Source organism: Alosa alosa, chromosome 7 (genome assembly GCF_017589495.1).
Source record: "Alosa alosa isolate M-15738 ecotype Scorff River chromosome 7, AALO_Geno_1.1, whole genome shotgun sequence".
NCBI classification, from domain to species: Eukaryota; Metazoa; Chordata; class Actinopteri; order Clupeiformes; family Clupeidae; genus Alosa; species Alosa alosa.
Genome location: NC_063195.1, coordinates 30,750,536 through 30,770,058, shown reverse-complemented (window position 1 = coordinate 30,770,058; position 19,523 = coordinate 30,750,536). Strand labels below are relative to the sequence as shown.

At 43.2% G+C, this 19,523-nt stretch overlaps 3 protein-coding genes and 1 non-coding gene across 4 annotated transcripts in view; 2 read left to right on the top strand and 2 right to left on the bottom strand.

Moving 5' to 3' along the window:
• Window positions 1-760: 760 nt before the first annotated feature.
• Window positions 761-7,584, bottom strand: LOC125298480 (importin subunit alpha-1-like). The gene is made up of 11 exons (XM_048249225.1): window positions 7,524-7,584; window positions 7,146-7,226; window positions 6,876-7,016; window positions 6,440-6,528; window positions 6,025-6,293; window positions 5,493-5,587; window positions 5,089-5,352; window positions 3,946-4,179; window positions 3,408-3,590; window positions 1,639-1,788; window positions 761-1,439 (listed from the first exon to the last, which is right to left on the bottom strand). Exons 2-11 carry the CDS (start codon window positions 7,209-7,211, stop codon window positions 1,350-1,352), a joined length of 1,581 nt encoding a protein of 526 aa, XP_048105182.1. The 5' UTR covers window positions 7,212-7,226; window positions 7,524-7,584; the 3' UTR covers window positions 761-1,349.
• A 317-nt stretch (window positions 7,585-7,901) lies between these two features.
• trnar-ccg lies at window positions 7,902-7,974 on the top strand. Its single transcript has one exon. It is a non-coding gene; the product is annotated as a tRNA-Arg (tRNA).
• Window positions 7,975-9,774: 1,800 nt separating this feature from the next.
• Window positions 9,775-14,207, top strand: LOC125297914 (UPF0450 protein C17orf58 homolog). Its single transcript, XM_048248475.1, has 5 exons — window positions 9,775-9,856; window positions 10,231-10,866; window positions 11,303-11,389; window positions 11,927-12,118; window positions 12,732-14,207. The coding sequence occupies exons 1-5, from the start codon at window positions 9,787-9,789 to the stop codon at window positions 12,917-12,919; spliced, it is 1,173 nt and encodes a 390-aa protein (XP_048104432.1). The 5' UTR covers window positions 9,775-9,786; the 3' UTR covers window positions 12,920-14,207.
• A 3,361-nt stretch (window positions 14,208-17,568) lies between these two features.
• Window positions 17,569-19,523, bottom strand: part of LOC125297212 (nucleosome-remodeling factor subunit BPTF-like) — a gene marked incomplete in the record, with an annotated part of 40,351 nt that continues 38,396 nt past the window's right edge. The window contains 1 exon segment of the mRNA XM_048247408.1: window positions 17,569-18,686. Coding sequence (XP_048103365.1) covers window positions 18,650-18,686 — 37 coding nt within the window.

The window sequence follows — 19,523 nt, the reverse complement described above, 5'->3', positions numbered from 1 at the left end:
ATATAGAATGAAAATATGAGTGCTTTAGACCATTATTTGCCAGGGTATGCTCATGCGTTTTGTAAAATGCCTATGGAAACTCCCCATAGGACTTTTTGTTATCCAAAATGCATACTGACACTCAAATGCTTACTGCACATGAACCCCTTTGTGTAGAAGCATAATCCTGGTCTCAAATGAAAGGTAACACTTTGAGGTTTCTTGTGGACTATTTAGAGTGTATGTCAGGTGTTCTGATATAGACTGACTACACAAAATATGGAATAATTACAAAAAAGTCTTTATTTTTGCATTTACTTTGTTGGTTCAATGAGTGTTTATAAGATAGACTATACATCTGTACAACTAATATTGGATAATACAACATAAAGATTCAATTTCTATGGATTCTTGTGAATATTTCAGTACCCAATATGTTGCATCTACTTGTGGTACACTGCAGCCAGAAGTCAGGGTAGCACCAAAAGCGGAGGAGGGGGAAGGGGGCATTTTGGATCAAATTTAATTGAGACATAATAAAATGAATCTGAGAATGTAAAGCACTATACAGATTGTACATGAAAAAAGTTGTCATTTTTGGATTCCCAAGAGCCAAAGCTTTGAAATGGTGTTTAACATTACTATGCTACATAGCAATATGGTGCATACAATTGATTTAGAATGTTGAGGGGAGGTGGGTAACAGTCCCGCCGGCGGGGCACTGAAAATTATGTTAATCTATAACAGATAAGAAAGAACCAGATAATAGTCAGATGAACACTTTATGAAGTGGGACATTTATTTCAAAAACACACAATGTGCTAATCATTAGTTTTGGATTCCCAAGTCAGGACACAAAGCATGAGTATTTCTCAATGCCCCTCTAACAAGATCTAAGAGCACTTTTATATCACAGTTGAAATATGCAAATATATTCCACACACAGGAATTTACCTTTCTTATCTTTTCTTATTCTTACCAGTTTGTTATTTTCGATTTTGTTGTTTGAAAAAGTGTCGGTCAGTCTGCATGACGAAACAAGTGACTCGAAATATAAATATTAAACTCTCTGCGCTTTTGAATGTAGGCTGAAGGCACTGTATCGGGTGTGAATGGCTTTCAGTTTTCATCTGTCTCATGTTCCTTTAGGTCGTGTCCTCAAAATGATTTTCACAAGAATGTCCTCATCACTTAATAGACAAGATATCCAAGCACAAATTTTTCAACCAGTATTTTTTATAAAGTTTATTTACAGGGTTTATAGTAAAACAAAGAACATATGTACTTATGTACACAAGTGAAATGCGTGATGGTGATACAAATACAAAAATACAGACAAGACATTGATATGAAGAAAACAGGAGTGCTGTTTAAAAGTTGAAAGTGCTTTGGTTCTCAGGAATCTGGAAAGCATAGCCATCTTCGGTTGTCTCTGGCACAACAGACTCATCCTCCTCGTCCTGAAAGACAAAGTGACCATTACTCAATAGCTCTCCCAAATCCAATGCTGCCGCATTATATGGGCAAAGAAAATCCATCCATCCATCCATCCATCAGCTTCATCGCCATAAGCAGCAGTAGTTATACATTTGTAAATACTTTGCTACGTGTTTTGTGCTGTGGAGTCAACTGCTGATCAGTTAATGGGTGTACGCTCACCTCATCCGAGAAGTACTTCTCGATCAGGTTGAGGGCAGCCTTGTAGACCATCTCATTGTCATGAGACTGCAGGGCCTCAATTTTGTCCAGGCCGCCACATTCCTCGACCATCACGCACAATTTCTCGGTCTCGCCAATCTTCTCTGCTGCCTGTTCACAAAACAATACCACATTTAGTCCTTTCCTATTGCCTTGGGCAAAAATTAAGAACCACAGACATGATGTCTGACTTCAAATAAAGCATCACAGCTTAACATCATCAGCGGTTGAGACATTTGGGTTATGGTTAAAGATGACACAGAATGGATGAACGGAATATTTTACCTTCTCTGATGCCAACATAGAAGGTATGCAATAACTTTTGTCTATCAAAAACACGCTCAGATACTACTTTCAAAGCCTATTTACAACACTATTATTAGGCTGGGGGGGTAGAATAGCTCACCTTAGCAGATATCTAGAGTGCCCCCCCCACCCCTACCTGCTTATCTGACACCCACATGAATAAATAAGTAAGCTTTACACCAATTGGCTGCCTTGCAGCCTAAGACTAGTATATAAGTATAAGTATATATACTCTTTTGATCCCGTGAGGGAAATTTGGTCTGCATCCCAATCCGTGAATTAGTGAAACACTCAGCACACAGTGAAGTGAAGCACACACTAATCCCAGCGCAGTGAGCTGCCTGCAACAACAGCAGCGCTCGGGGAGCAGTGAGGGGTTAGGTGCCTTGCTCAAGGGCACTTCAGCCGTGCCCACTGGTCGGGGTTCGAACCAGCAACCCTCCGGTTACAGGTCCGAAGCGCTAACCAGTAGGCCAGGGCTTAAAGCGGAGTGATCTTTGCTAAGACCATCCATGATCGGCTCCAGCACCTTCTTCCTGAATCTCCAACTCCAAATGATAATATGTGGAGGGGGCAGCGATCAGAGGGGTGTATTTGCATTACAGTCTCTTTGATCAGACTCATCCATTTTAGTGTTCATTTCAAAGTCTGAAGATTTGCATATGAAGCAGGAACCAGCCGTGTTTCCCGTTCACATTAGCTTTGTGGCCGCGCACCAAACTCCCCTTATTCAACAAAGCCAAGTATATTGCAGGAGCAGGCTGGACACTGAGGGAAAAGCACACCTACTCCTATACCTATTCAAATGGGCCATGCCATGTGGACACACTCTTGAAAATCTCCCCACGTCATAGGCTTAAATATTTCTTTGCTAGAAACCCCAAATATTACAGCAATCTGATTTCTCTATTATGTTCCTGCTGTATTTAGAGGGTGGGGGAGTACCGGTAAGTTGAGGGGTTTCATCGTTTTGCTTATGGGGGCACATATGTACTTGGTGTACAAGGATATGGTCTATTTTTTTATATCAGATACAAAGTCTTAAAAATGTGAATAAAGACTGACCAATCATCAAACTGGTCAGCAAGTATTAAAATATCCAACTGTTAAAATTTTTCATACTACGTAGACTAGTATGAAAAAGTGCAAGCATTGTTGATGAAATAGATGTTAGCATCTTGGATGAAGCTACACTGTGGCAGAGAGTGCAAGCATTGTTGATGAAATAGATGTTAGCATCTTGGATGAAGCACTTGTATGAAGCAGTCGGCGTCTCATGCCACGAGGTCCGCGCCCATGGGGACCGAGGTTTGAGTCCACCCAGAGGTCATTTCTCAAACCAACTCCCAATCTGTCCCTTCCTCTCATTTCCTGTCCTCTCTTCACTGTCTTTTCTAATAGAGGCCAAAAAAAAGACAACTTACCATGAAAATGTTGGAGATGGCATCCAGGATAACCAGGATGGTTTTGCTCTCCTTGGCTGTTAGCAGGTCCAGCAGGGGCACCAGCACGTTGCACCGCACCAGGAAGATCACCTGCTCGATGTTCCCCCCACTGGTGTAGTTGGTGATGGCCCACACAACTTCCTTCTGGGTTTTGTAGTCTCCCTGCAGATGAGAATTGAAACAAAACCAACACGTCAACACTGAGGACACAATTGGACATTTTGAGCATTTTGTTCTCCATCCTAAACAAATAAATGGAAAACCAACATTTCTGGCCAAACAAGACGGAAATGACCACCTAGTTCTGCAGTACGCAAACTGACAGAAAGTTACTCCAAACTCCAAACTATGGCGTGAAAGTGAAAGTGAAAATCACTGATTTCAAGAGACAAATTCAAATCGAATGTGAAACCACCCAAGCTGATAGATAGATAGATACCTTGGAGATCAATAAAGTATCTATCTATCTATCTATCTATCTATCTATCCATCCATCTGAAAGGAGCCCAGTCATTACCGCATGCAGGGCCTCCACCATCAAAGGCACCAGGCCGGCATTGAGGACCTCCTGGATCTGGGTGTCCTTCCCAGCAGTGATGTTGGACAGTGTCCAGGCGGCCTCCTTCTGGATGTTGTTCTTGGGGTGGCGCAGCAGCATGGGGAACATGGCCAGGGCGCCGGCGTTCAGCACGCTCTGGGTCTGCTCGTCCGTCCCCGTCACAATGTTCCCCACGGAGCGCAGCGCCGGAGTCTGGGAGGGAAAACAAACACTGAGCTTTTAGAGTGTGGGACACACACACACACACACACACAAAACATTTAAATTTAAAAAAAGATGCAAGAGGTAAAAACAAGCACATACCCTGGGGGCTTAAGAGTTTAGAATGCCACTGAACCGGTCCTCACTAATGTCAAACACGCCTACTAGTAAGACTGACAGCCAATTAAAATGAAAGTTATTTGGGTTTCAAGCTATAGGGTTAAATCACTCACAATTATTCTCTCAATACAGGCTGCACTCTTTGATTACCGGTAGATTAGATTCAATTTTATTGTACTTGTACTCTGCAATTGTTTTGCAGTGACTCGAGTCAGATGCATCACGGTTTCACTGTTCCCTGCTTCCTCTCTGGTGTGCCCGTTATAGTCGTCATGCTCGTGGTATTAAAAAAAAAAAAAAAAACCTCCAGTTCTCAGCTACTTTTTGTTTTTAATAACAAAGTTACGTCAGCATTTATCTGGTAAAAAAACTACATCTATGACTCATCCATGTGATTCCAGACCAAACCAAAAACCCCAGTAATCAATTCACTCAAAACAATGTTTAAACACAGTGGTATTTTTCTTTCAATAACTGTTGGCTTGTTGTGCACACATGTCCTTCTTAGCCCAATGAGTCCGAGTCTGCACTACAGATGTAAATTGCAGCGATGTGCACACTGCTTGGTTTTGCGTTTGCCTTCTTTTCCCACACTGCAAATAATTAGTCACTGCACAAATAAGGCTCACGCCCAACAGCCTGTAAGCAGACATGGGTTGAATAAAATTAACAAAAAGAACGTCATCCAAAACCTCACTCTATCGAAGAGCACAGTTTTAGCCGTCAGTTCTCCTCCAGCCCATCTCCAATAACCCAGGCCAAGGCCTCGCTGGGACTCACCACGATAGCGATCTCCACGCAGCCCAGCAGCTGCACCAGATGGGGCACCAGGCCGGACTGGACCACCACCTCGATCCGCTCGTTGGGACCGTCCGTCAGGTAGGACACGGCCCAGCAGGCGTCGGCCAGCACCTCTTTGTCGTTGACGTTGAGCAGACGCAGCAGCGCGGGGAGCATCTCCTGGACGGCGGGCAGCGGGGGCGCCGGGTTCTTATTGCGGCAGAGGTTGGAGAGGGTCCAGGTGACGTTCCGCAGGTACCCCGACTGTCACAAAGGCCAAAAAAATGTGATGTTATGGCTTACATGTTCTCAACTAGAATAATGACAGAGATCTCTCCAGACACTACTGATGATAATGAACAGACAATAACACTGTTAATTCCCTCTCCAAGTTCTAAACTTACAGAGAAGATTGCCAAGTCGGGGACTGCAAGAAGAGTGAGGAGAGCATCGATGGCACCATGCTTAATGACTTTGTCCCTGTAGGTTGGACCATCGCCTAGGTTTCACAAAAACACAACAGTCAGGCACCAAGCAAATCTATTCATTCTTTAAGTGTCTATAAACTGTTTATTAGACTGTGATAGATAGGATACTGACCTAATCTTCCTCACCTCCTACTCTAAAGCAAACCAGACAAACTAGACAGGCAGCTCACATGATTCAGAGAACACATGAAGAATGGAACATATCTTACACAACATCACATCTTACAGCTATGCATGCTACCCTTTGTGACTGGCTCTTTACTCAATCGCCAGTCTTCAATTTACTGCACACTGAAGATCAGAATGCCTTAGCTAGTGACCAAATAAATGCTTGAGCCGATTAAGTCATCTTAGCAGAGAGGACAGAGAGACAGACAGACATGTCCAGGCCATGCAGGTCTTACTTAGAGAATGCAAATATTTACAGTTAAAGGAAACAGACACCCACCAGCGATATTGCCCAGCGCCCAAATGGCCTGCTCACTGACGTGAGGATGAGGAGAGGTCACCAGACTGACGAAGGCTGGGATAGCGCCACCATCCACCACAGCTCGGGTCTGTTCAGATGTCCCTGAGGCGATGTTGGTAAGGGCCCAGGCCGCCTCGAACTGGATGGGCGGACAGTCGGGGCACCCAAGGAATCCTACAAACTTAGCGATCAGGCCAGCAGCTATGATGTTGTCGATGGGAGGGTGCCTTTCCCTTGAAAGCAGCTTCCTGTTGACAGACGTCACACATTAATTCAGCGTGAGTAATGCAATGAGCTGGCTGAATGTGACCTGTCTGATTTGAGCATTGACATGTCTGTGAATGTGCTGCGAAGTCAATGTCCTTCTAATGGGATTGGGGACGGTGTGAATTACCTGGCTGCCTGCGTGGCCTGTAACTGATGATCACGGCTTTGGCTATTTACGCCACTGACAATCTCCTCCACGGTCCAATGCTGCGCGGGCTGCAACCAGCAAACAAGGATTAGCAGGATAAATCGCTGTTTGATAGTACAGTGGCGGGCAAGGTCATAATGCAGACACACAAGCACTTATTAATTTGGTATTCATTTCGGATGGTAGAATAACACAACAAAACGACAGCGTGTGGAGCTTCTAAGGCGCTCGGTAGTTTATTGGGCAAAAAGCGATATAGGCTTCACACACTGAATCCGACTCGGGTATATCACTTCAATTTCACCATTCGCCAGTTCGGTCATGTCAACGTCTGACAGCCTATCAGCTAGACAAATCATACACAAGTAGACTATCTTACAAATCTAAGACTGTTTAGGCTACCCTGCTACGTTACCTGTGCATTTTGGTTTTTCTCTTGAAGTGGTGATGTCGCTTCATCTGGCAGGCTGCTGACATTTCTCCTTTTAAGGATCTGTTCGTCTTTCTTAGCTTTTCGAAGTTCGACATTTACTTCGATTCTTCTTCTCCTTAATTCCTGCAATCATACATGCAGCTGATGCTGAAAACCAGAATTCAAAATAACGGTTGGGAACAATGGTAGCTATAGCTAGCTAGCTGTGATCGCTAACACAATGTTGTGTGACTGCCCTGTAAAACCACTCACGTTAGCATCTTTCCCCTTGTTTTTGAACTGGCCGAGGCGCGCGGGACTCTCACTGGCAGTGGACATGTCTAAGGTTCTAATCTGGGAAAAGCAACAAAGTAACACAATGTAGCCTAGTTCCTGAAACCATGTATAAAATAACAATGTATCAACTCCTCCAAAACGTTACATAAAGTCATATTTCCGGCAGATTTGTCAGACACACATGTGGTTTCAACAGAATGAAAGAATGGTAGATTTCTTGACAATTTGATGAATATATCACAACTCTTATACTCAGCATGCTATTGTGAACTAGTAAACCATACAGCACCATATTAACGTATAAATTCATACCGATTTTCTATCCTAAAACTTCGCATGAGAGAGCGCGCTTACCAGTTCCTAGATGGTTCTTCATGAAGTAAGTGACGTATAAGAATACCACCCTTTAAATTATTAGGTTTTCGCACATTTCATTGGTCGATTCGAGTACAAGCACCCTCGGCACCACCCTATTGGCTTTGTTTGAAATGTCTCGCGGACTATCCCTGTACTATCGCGAGATGAAATATGACCCTGCTTAGAGTGATTATAGCAAGAGCGTCTCAGCTTGCAAAGCATTTTAAATAACCTCAGACGCATCATCACGTAGGCTACTCTACCTATATGATTTGGTTCGGTATGGTTGAGGTTTTCAGAGCAGACACAGAGAAAATCGAGATAGTGATTCTATGGCTATTTTTAAACCGAACTTCCTGTCATTGAGAACGTGATGACCCAGTGGCCTAATGGATAAGGCATCAGCCTCCGGAGCTGGGGATTGTGGGTTCGAGTCCCATCTGGGTCGTTTATTGAACATGTTTTAAATCTTTAAATCTATAGGAAATTTATTTACTGCATTTACTCATTGCTGCCCCGGCAAACGTGAATTCAACCGTCAACGTTGCCATTTGTTAAAGAAAAAAAAAAAAAACCCAACAGCTATTAATGTTTCTTTACCTTTGTTTGAGTTGGTTTGAGTCAACATTGTATTTTCCTTTCTGAGTCTGTTTACTGTTAAAGTTTTAGCTAAACCATGCATAGCCTACACAGATTTTTGTAAACACTCAGTGAACATCAAGTGGCAAGGTTAGGATATATTAGGTTCATGGTAGCTAGTAGTTCAGTTAATGACGTCTAACCTCGTTCATATAGAAAAGTATGGACTACACACCTTTGTAATTGAGGTGGTCTCCTTGGAGCTACGTCGCTTGTAGGCTGCTGTGTAGGCTATCCGGTAGGGGGCAGTTTTTCAAAAGAAATGCATGTAATTCACTCAACGTTCTTCTCAGGCAGATAACCTGGTTACAACCAAATATTAACTATAAATGTCTTGATAAGAGTCACACGAGGATAAGTCATAGATTAAACCCTAAAAACAAAGAGTAGCCTACTAGACTACATATACATGAATATACATTTATTTCAACCTGTTGGCAGTTTTTGGTCAAATTCAGGAAACTGAAAGTCACGTTATGTCTCCTTACTCCACCATCATCATCATCATGATCATTTTCAGTGACATGTCATTCCAGCATTTCTATCCTATTTCACTCTATTTGAACTGTAAATACTTCACATAAACAAAGGCAAAAACATGATGCACTTAGCAGACGCTCCTATTCAAAATTACTTTTGAAAATGAAGAATAACATTCAAGAGACAACGCAGAGGAGACCCTAGGTAGCAATTAACAGGCTGCTCCATCAATCAATACTATTACCGGAGGATAAGAGTGCAACAGTTTAAAGTTGCCGAATGTCAAAGTGAAACTCTTTCATGCATGTGGTTCATTAGTGGACAATTAAGACAACTGAATTTTGGATTAGTTTTTCGTGGTGGAGCTTTCCAAATCCAGGACTGTATCTATCAGCAGCAGTACTTTCTTGTATTTCAAACATTATTTGATTGTTTTTTGCTAACAAAATTGCAAAAAAAGAAAAAAACATTGCTTCAGGCTTGTCAAAAAACAACTATTCAAGAAGTTTAACAATTTAGTATGCACAGTTGTGATGAGCATGTTTTGTAAAACTACAATGAGAGTAGACACTAAGTCTTTATATTTTCAGAATGGAACTGTCCCCTGGATGTCATGCAGTACATTTTACATTAAGCTTTGTTTACCCAATCTATGTACACATATTATAATTAAACATTAATAAACAAACAAACATGATACAGAATAGCACAGTATTTGCTTGAACTTTAACCTTACACATGCAGACTTATTGTATTTTTAGGACAAACTAAAAAAGACGTTTTTACGATTTATCTAGTCTATTTTACTCTCATTTGTTGTATGTGTCCACATGCCTGGGCAGTTACAATTTAGACATGAATTTACAGAACATCATAATTGTGGATCATTTTAACCAAAATGCATGAATGAGTTAAAATCGCACATCCCACGTGATAAAATATATAGCCCAGTCTTGCTGTTATTTATTTTTGATGTAGTCTACTTCAAACTCTTCCCCACCCTACGATCATTTCAATGTGTACCTATGTCTCAGAAGACATTACTAGGCGACACGCCTCCTTCCATGGGAATTACCCGGAGGCATATAAAGCAGTCGACATCCAGACACTAGCTGACTTCTAACAAGGGCATACTTCTACAATGACCGGATTACTCTTGCTCCTTTTGATCGTCTTCGCTTTCTCTACAGCGGAGGAACACACTGTAAATGGTAGGCTTAACACATGCATTGTAACATACAATTTTAACCTGTTCTTACTTTCCCAGTTTGAAGAAGTTAGGCTATTAATATGCAATGTTGGCGTATAGTTAACCGAGATGATTATTTGTTGCAATTATAGACAGGCGGATATGGCAAATTATACAATTTATTTATTTGCATGTGGTCAGTGATTAATGTTTTGAAGAAGGTGGGCTGCATGCATTGATATTTGCATTGATTGAGTTTATTCAGTGTTTACAGTTTATTACAGGGTCTTAAATCTCTATGAGAAGTAAAACAATGTGAACGACTGTTTTGGTACGTTAGTGACAGATGACAGGTGTGGACTAATAGCCTGGGCTATGTCTGTATCGCACCCGCAGAATTATTCTCATTAATTGGGACAACGCCAGAAAAGACAGGGCATGGCGGACAGTCCGAACCACCACAGAACGACAGTAGAGTAGGTGGAAAGGACCTTGCATTGCCAATCAACGAGCTGCTGGGGCAAACCAAGAAATCCGGAGACCCCAAATACACACTTCACCCCTTACCTGCTGGAGTGTGGCCAAAGCACACTGACTTGGTGCCTATTCCTCGCCTGGGACCACACGGCAAAACCAAAAAGGCTTCGAAAGCGGACCGTTTACCAGTTGAGCACAACAGTGAGAAGAACCGAGGGGATGGACGCGGACACATTCCTATACTGCACCCCAAAATCACAGCTGTTACCGTGAACCGTACACATAAAAACGTCCCGGAGAGTGAACATCATTCTAACAACAACCCACCACCAAGTGACACTGACAACAACCACAATTCAAGATCTCGTAACACGCAACCGACCTCCAACACGCGGAAAGACCGAGACCCCCCAAACCGGCGTCTTGACCCCGAGGAGAACCGTCCAGGGAAGTCTAGTCTTACGACCGGGGGCAATCTAAACAACACCCGACCCTTTGTGCTGTACAACCGCCGCTCATCCAGCTTGCTGTACCACTTCGACATCCTTAAAAGAGGTGAGCCACACGCATCAGTGCGTCCTTTGCGCATTCTAACTAATCACCAAAGGGTTTGGGAAGCAATCATGGCTAAAAAGATTGCAGAAACTAGATGGTTAGTTTAATTGCACCATGATCCGCAAATTGCTGGTTTTGCCTTTGCTTGAATGCGCCCTTTGTGGGCTTCACAAACCATGAGATTAGGCTATCAGGGGGAAAAAAAAGAATTCTAAATATGCCTGGATGAGATGGGTTGTGATATAGTAGTTAACTGGAATTTGGATCTGATATCAAAAAGGTCCCCTGTGGGCTCAACGAGCCTGGAATGCAACGCCTCGGTTTTTATAATGACACCGCATTGACAGCTTTGGCCTGGCGACAACATAGGAATGATTCTCTGGCTCTCACAATGGCACGCACGCATGGACACCGTCTCTTTTTTCCATTCCCTTAGAGTCAGACTTCAGTCAAGATGCCGTCTGTTTGAGTGAATGCAGAAAGGAGAGAGACGAGAGGGAACATTACTGTTACAGCGAGTTTGGTAAGGCCATAAACCAATTTATTCCTTTCATGTTATCAATTGTATTTCTGTAATTTATGCTGTTTTCAAATTTCACTCTTCATCACTCAGAGTCTGCCAGTATGTCAAAAACAGTTGTGGCTTCACAGACTCACTGGCATCATAGAATCACTGATTTAGTCAAATTGGACCATATTAAAAACCTGAGCCAAAACTCTTAGGATCCAGGAGCTGCTTCTGAGAGCTCAGGCCAACAACTGTGGTTGTGATAAATGAAAAAGCATGAATCCAAAGGGTTTCCCTCACAATAAACAAATGCATAGATTGGTTTGATAAAATCATAAGCTATATGAAGCCTTAGGTGTACAGACTTAACAGGAACTAAGTATTGCCTTATTGATGCATCCTCCCTTTCCATTTTAATTCTATTGATATTATACAGTTTATTACTTTAGGCATACATACTTATATCATTGTAGTAATTATGAATCAACACCACTTAAGCTATCTTAAATCTATATACACTTGAGTTCACTATGGTTTCTCTTCTCATGTCAGCCATCAACGGCATTGTTCATAACATTGAGATCCTGCGGCGAGGAATCCGGCTCATCACCCTCCTGGTGAACAGCGATGGCTTCTACAAGATGAGCCGCCTGTACGTCACGCCCGACAGCTACTTTTTCAAAGTCCGCATCCTAGTTCTGGACACCTTCAAGTGCTCAAAACCCTGTCCAGACTTCAAACTGGGTAAGTTTCCATGGGGTCCACTGCTGCCAAGATCCCTGCAGGCCAAAACCAGATGAATTAAACTCTGGTCTGGCAGCAGTTATTATTTTTCAGTTTAAGCACTGGAAACTAGTAACCATCAGTCTTACAACCTCTGTATGCTGTCTTCATATCTCACTGTTTCATTGTTTTTAAAAAGGGCAGATAAATGCACCTCATTAAGGCAGAATGGCCATTTTGGACTGAGGAACCAGTCCATAAATTATTTGATCTAGTTCCATTCTCCAGGGCTTAAATGATGACATTGGACAGTTAAACAAAACGTTCCCTGCAGGATTAGGACAGTTTTTTATGAAATGAAACAGCAACAAACTCATTTTTTTTTATATGACACCAGTAGGCCACATCCTCTTCCTGATGCATTTTTTTCTGGTTTACCTTGACACTGGACAACATCAACACAGCATTAGAGGGCAGTTTCAGTACCTTGACACTGGACAACATCAACACAGAACATTAAATGCTGAGGGCAGTTTCAGTACCTTGACACTGGACAACATCAACACAGAGCATTAAATGCTGAGGGCAGTTTCAGTGGGGTAAAATCAGATGTGTTTGGTGTTCCTCTCGGCAGGGAGCAGGTATGTCGTCATGGGGCAGATCTACCACCGGCGGCGCCACCTGCCCAGTGATCTCCTGGCCATCGTTGGGGGCAAACTCAAGCCTGGGGACGGCCTGCTGCGGAGCAACAACTACGTCAAGAGGTACAACAAGAGGAGGCACCAGAAGACCCAAGAGGCCATGCGCTCAAAGTGCCGGTGAGCGGAGCCACCTCACCAGCACCGCCAACTGCACAGGAGGACTCATTGCAGCTTTGGTGTAGAGAGAAAAAAAAAAGACTTTTGGTCCTTTAAAAAAAGCAAAATCCATCATAATCACACAATATTGTCTGAAAGGAGATAAGGGAACATGTCCCAATTGAGCATTAGTAGTTGACTCTAAGCCAGAGGTTTTGCTTGCTGTAAAATGCTTGTTTTGTTGCTTGACTTCTTTGGGAGAATACCTGGTCGAGTAGACAGTGTGAGTGTCATTGGTCAGACACAACATCCAATTTTACTTTCGCTCAGTTTACTCTTGTAAGGTTTTAAGTTTTGTAAGGTTTTATTTAAAAACCCAAAAACGTTTCAGATCACATTGCTATCCAGGTATTTAAAGGCATTATTGTAAGGATATTCAAAGAGATAAAACAATAACACTTTCCAGATATAATGTAAAAAGTTGGCTTGCTCCCCCCAGGAAGGAAGATCTTATAAGTATACATAGAGCGACAAAAACTCTATCCTAATGTCCAGCTTCTCCAGATGCTAAGCCCAGGTCACTGTCTGAATGATGGCTATTATTTTATACTCTGGAGGTATTAGTGTGTATTATTAGAGATTACTTGAGACTTCTAAGGCGAAACTAGGACTGTGAGTGCCTGATGGTGGGGAAGATCCTCTGGTCATAACCTTGTTGGTCTGAGGGGAGCTGGGAATTCTCATGCAGGAACAACAACAACAACAACAACAACAACAACAACAACAACAACAACAAAGCTCTTTTATTTATTCCTGTCAAATTGCTGTTGCCTTCTGCTTTTGTTTTGTTCTTTTTACGCATCCTATCAGAATCCAGGAAATGCACTGTTACATTAGAGGAAAGTGTGTGTGTGTCTGTGTGTGTGTGTGTGCGTAAAGCTGTGTCTTGAAGGTAGAGTATGAGGGCAAAGAGGACTCTAGGTGATGGTGATGGTGAGAATTGGACAAGCCCGAAAGTGGTGGGAAAAAAAAACTACACAAAAAAAACTACAACTCCATTTTGCAAGAAGGTCCCTTTCGACAACATGTAATGTAGTGGCCACCCTGAAATGTTCACTCGCAGGAAAAAACTCCACTTCAAACGCAGATGGAAGGAGAGAGTGAGGAGGTTATGGGTGTATGTGTGTGTATGGAGGGGGCACAACTGTATTGAGGGTGTGTGTGTGTGTGTGTGTGTGTGTGTGTGTTGAGGAAGGCCGTAAATCTAATCTAGGTGTAATCTGATCCCCTCTGCACCTGGCCGCTTGAAGGCAACCGAGGGGGGGGGGGGGTAAAGAAACCATCCAGGGGCTTTGGGGCCAAGCAGGGAAGGGAAAGGTATTGCCACCTACGGCACCATGTTTGTCCTCGTCCCCCACCAACCAAACACCACCCGCACCCCATTCCCTCTCTCTCACACACTCTCACATGCACCCGCACCCCATTCCCTCTCTCTCACACACTCTCACATGCACGCGCACACTCCTTCCCATCTCCCTCCCGCACAAAGAAACCCTTCGGAACTCAAAGGAGGTATTTGAGTTGAGGGAAACTGGAGGGAAGGAGGGAGAGAGATGAAGAAGAAGGGATGGATGGAGGGAGTGATGGAGAGAGGGAGGAGGGTTATGTAAATGGTAACGCGGGGAGAGGTGGTGGGGGATAGGAAGGTGAGAGTGAGAACCAGAGCCTTTGCCCTGTCCGCCCTTCCTGAGGCCAAAAGGGCTTTAATCACAGAGGAAAGAGGAGAGGGGGGGCTCCAGCAGCCTCCGTCTCCCTGGCATGGAGGACACGGTCCCCAGGCGTCCCCTCTCGTTCCCCTGGGCCAGATAGGAGCCCGCGCTCCTGGGGCTCTGGAGCTCGTCATTTGCACTGCAGCTGCACATGTTGATTTATTGTAAAATGATATATAAATATATATAATAAACGTTGATGGTTTCTTCTTTTCTAACACTGTCTGAGACTCGCACTTTCTTTTTTGTCCCCCACACACACTTTTGAAAATGTGCAAAGCCCCCTGAAATGGCCCTGCTCATGCAGAGAGGGATCTGGAAGGGTCTCCACCATGCAAATCTGCTCTCTCTCCTCCATGCTGTTACTCCAGCTATGTTGATGGACTTTGATAAGATTATAGCCCCAGACCATAATTTTGGTGTGGGAATGGTCTCACATGCGACCAGAAGTCACGCACACACACACAAACACACACACATACATCACACACACTTACAGAGGGGGTTTAAGCAGAGCAAGGTTCGTGAGCATGCAGTAATTACTGTGCTGCTATGCTCCCAGCAGATCCTCCCCCGAGATAGCGCACCAAACCCAGAGTTCTAATTGGGGGGTAACACACCAGTGCGGTTTGACCCGGGCTGATAGGGGGGACTGCTTACGTCCGGCTCCCACCCCCACCCGAGTCCTTTCCCAGGCCAGCGAGCCGAGTGTCTATCAGCGATCAGCGTTGCGCTCGCGGGTGATGCTGGCAGGAAGCAGGGGCTCTAGCTGTGCATCTCCACGACCAGCGCAGCAGGGGAACATTCCTGATGGGGGCCTGAAGAGCGTGTGTGTGTGTGTGTGTGTGTGTGTGTGTGTGTGTGTGTGTGTGTGTAGGGAGCTTTTCGAGAACCCATGAGCCCTTCCTGTGTGACAAACAGGAGTTGGAGACTATGAGGCCAACAGAGGGATGAGGGTGACGGGGATGAGCTGGGGCTGAGAGAGGAGAGGAGAGGATAGGAGAGGAGGGGGGGAGGAGAGAAGAGGGGGGGAGGAGAGGGATAGGGGGGAGAGGAGAGGGGGGGAGGAGAGGAGAGGAGGGGGAGAGGAGAGGAGAGGAGAGGAGAGGGGGGGACATTGTTGAGGATGTGGTGGTCATCATGTTCGTGCCTGACATAATCTGGATCCACTTAGTGTGTGTGTGAGGACACGTTCACATGTATCTGTTGCACGGGAGCCACACTTGTGGCTGCCAATGGGAAGTGGACAGCAGCAAATATGATTTATATTGACCATGAGCACCTTCTCCGGCCCAGCAAAACCCAACTTAAGGCCATTGGTTTTGGAAGGTGGACAACAGATTTAAAATTCTACAAACTATGCAGTGATTCAGAGATGACCAAGAGTATCCCATGTTGAGACACATAATAAAAATAAAAAACATGCTACAGCCACTGATGTTCTGTGGAAAACAGACACTATTTTTCTAGTTGCACATTGTGATGGATGAAGATTAAAAACCCAAAGTCTGGAATCATTTTCACCCCATAAAAAAGGAACCCTCAAGAGTGTGCCTTTTGCCAAATGACTACATAAATTAAGGGGATTTTAAATGCTTTTGCGACTGCATTAAGTGGCCTTGCACATAACCTCATACAAATCAATTTTACAGCTTAACAGTTCTGGAGGAATAACTGCACCCAGAGAATGACTCCAAAGATACAAAAGACAACACTAGAGACTGTACACAACTTTAAAAAGATGATGTCAAAACATTACTTTTATTATCTAGGATGAAATGTCCTATCCAGTACAAAAAATTCTTTAGAGTTGCCACAATCTGTTAAAAACATAGATAGTATTTTTCCCGTTATTTGTCGCCTTTTGACATTACTCAAAATGAAAAGTTCCATAGATATGAATAAATAATACAAGGTATCGTGGTGACGCGGAGTGAATTTTTATGTTTCTTTACAAAACTCATTTACGAGTCAACCCCACCCCCTTCTTTAAAATCAGAATGCACACAATATGCAGCATTTTTAATATATAAAGGGCAATTTCACCTAAATGCAAAGTTTACTTCAAATCAGTAAAAAAGTAAAATCAGTTCAACAACTGCTCCTTTTTAAAAAGGCCAAACAAAAGGAACCAAGGTGCTTTTCTCAAAATGGTGACCTTGGGAGTATCAATAGCCATATTAAAATTCAAATATTCAACGTGTACAAGGGCTTGGTTGGACAAGACAAGTTGAAGAGCATTTGTTTGAGCTTCGCACAGAACCATGAAAAGGTCACATAGCTTTCCCAACAAAGAAAAGTTGTGTTGATACTGTCAACTGAACGCCGGTACTTTAGTCCTGCACTGAACACAGGGTCTTGCTTCTTAAAAAAACAGGTTCAATTTCAGCAGACCCGAGTAGGTTTAAGAAATGTCCCAAAAACAGTGCAGAAGCACCATTCACAGATTAGAAAATGGCCAAAATATGACAAAAATCCAAAAGAACTCATAAAAACGTCTCTACAAACCAATGTTATACAATTGTCACCACCCAAGCAGATTTACAGTCTTTGACCACAACAACCCCCAACCCCCGCCTTCTTGCTTCTCTTTCAGGTACTTAAGACCATAACAATTAAAACCGTTATGTGGTCTACCGACTTCAGGAAAAACCATGTGACCGCTTGCTCCCTGTACACTCCATTCCTACTGCCCTTACATTTAGGTTTCATATACCCTTTATGGTTTTTCTAGAAACATCCGGTCCTTTACGCATTCCTCCTGTTTTTGAGGAAATGGTTTGGAGATGCTTGTGGTATTTTATTGGATAATGTCTTCAATTACAAAATGTTGGTTCCGGTCATTGGCTTTTAAGACCAAGAGGATCGCCCACCCGCTCCCATATCTCTTGCCCCCCAACCCCAGCCCGACTCCTGCTATATCAACATGTCCGTTTTTAGCGGCAAAACAAAGAAAGAAAAATAAAAACTAAAAATGGTCATTGTTGACTTTTCTTAATAAACAGGACAGGGTTGAGATACATGAGGGGTTGTTGGTCTTCGGTCGTTCTCTGTAGGCTACTGTTGGGCAATATGAACATGCCTCACTGGAAACAGAACATCAGGATTCGTTCTCAAAAACAAACCGCTCTGTGGCTGACCGTCATTGAAGAAGTCCCAAAAAATAATCGTTTAAAAAAGTTTTTCTACTCCGTGACATTGACGCTGGATGTCGAAGGAGAAATGAGCTGCAGTCTGGTTTGTGATTGTACAGATGAAGTAGTACAGCCACTATAAAGGTTTAATAAAAACAAACAAACAAACAAAACTAAAAAAAAAAACAACAATAAAACAGCAGTCAGAAAGTCTGCTGGGCGGCGCGGCTTCACAAATGAACAGTACAGGCCAGGTCCTTAGGCCCCAACGGGGGCGAAGCTTCATCAGCTTCAGGAGATCAGAGTCTTTAGCTGTCAGAGGGGGTGGAAAACAACAGGAATGCTGGAAGAGACAGAGCAACAGTCAGAGATAGGGAGGGACAGGGACAGAGACAGAGAGACAGACAGAGAGAGAGAGAGAGCGGGGGAAAAAGAAAACAAAAACAGCAGTGGCCCAGTTGGAAAAAACAAAACAAAACAAACAAACAAAAAAAAAAACAGACAGATCTCCCTTTTCCACTGGAGTGGAACGTGCAGGTGCCACCGTGGTCACCCACCCGGTGACGGATCGGAACCGTGGTCCTCTCTCCTCGCAACACCGCTGCTGCCCACCCAAAACTCAGACGGGGAACTTCCGAGGGAGGAACTTTCCATCTCTGTGTGCATGTGTGTAACAGAAAAAAGGCTTCTAGTTGCTGTAAGTGTGTGTGTGTGTGCATGTGAGTGAGTGAGAGAGGGGGGGAGTAGATGGAGACAACCTGGATTCACCATTGGGTTTGACTTGTCAGACCACATTCTTGTTTTCATTTTTAGATTTTCATTTTCTCTTAGAAAGCTTATTGATGGTGTACTCTAAGAAGCTGTTGACTGTAGCTTGTTGTTATGAGACCTACAGAATACGGAAAGAAAGAGGAAACAGGTAAAGACCCCCTTGGATTATTTTTTTTTGTTTTTTTATTAAAAGCTTAACAGGTAATAAATGCACTAAGGAATACAAAACACAGGATGCCAGTGGGTCAGACATTGTTTTAGTTGAAGGGAAAAAATTCAGGAGAGACAGCAGCCATGTTGGTGTGTTATTAGCCTTTCATATACAAAGAGAACATCCCATATACGGCTCCTGACATGAGAGCAGAGTTCACCAGAAATGAACTAAAGAAACTAACATGAGCGCCACTGGAAACTTCCACTGGCCTAATAACAATGTATCTACCATTATTTACTTTAAGTTGCTCCTTCACAAAAGGATATAAATGGATGTAAAATACAATGTACAAAAGGCTAAAAAAAAGGAAATACTGGTAAATGAAAATATTTGTTTGACTGTCCTAATAAGAACAGAACCAAGTTCAGCTTATTCAACAACTCCTCATGAATAAAGTTTAAAAAGCCACCTGAATAACGTTTGGCGAGACTAACTACCTGTAATGTCTATCAATTCATTATGGAATAACCCGACTCCTTTCATTACGGAATAACCAGCCTTATTTCATTACGGAATAACCAGCCTTATTTCATTACGGAATACCTGGCGCTATAATGATTTTGGGACCAAATCAACCAAAAAGGGGAAGGTTGACTATTCTTGGTACATTTCATACTGTTCTTTATACATATACTGATGAACTGGAGGTAATATAGCAACCGCTTGAAAAAATGACAACATTTTCCCTTGCTTTGAGACCCGACATGGCTGCCACGATGACAAACGGTTTGATTTGTACAG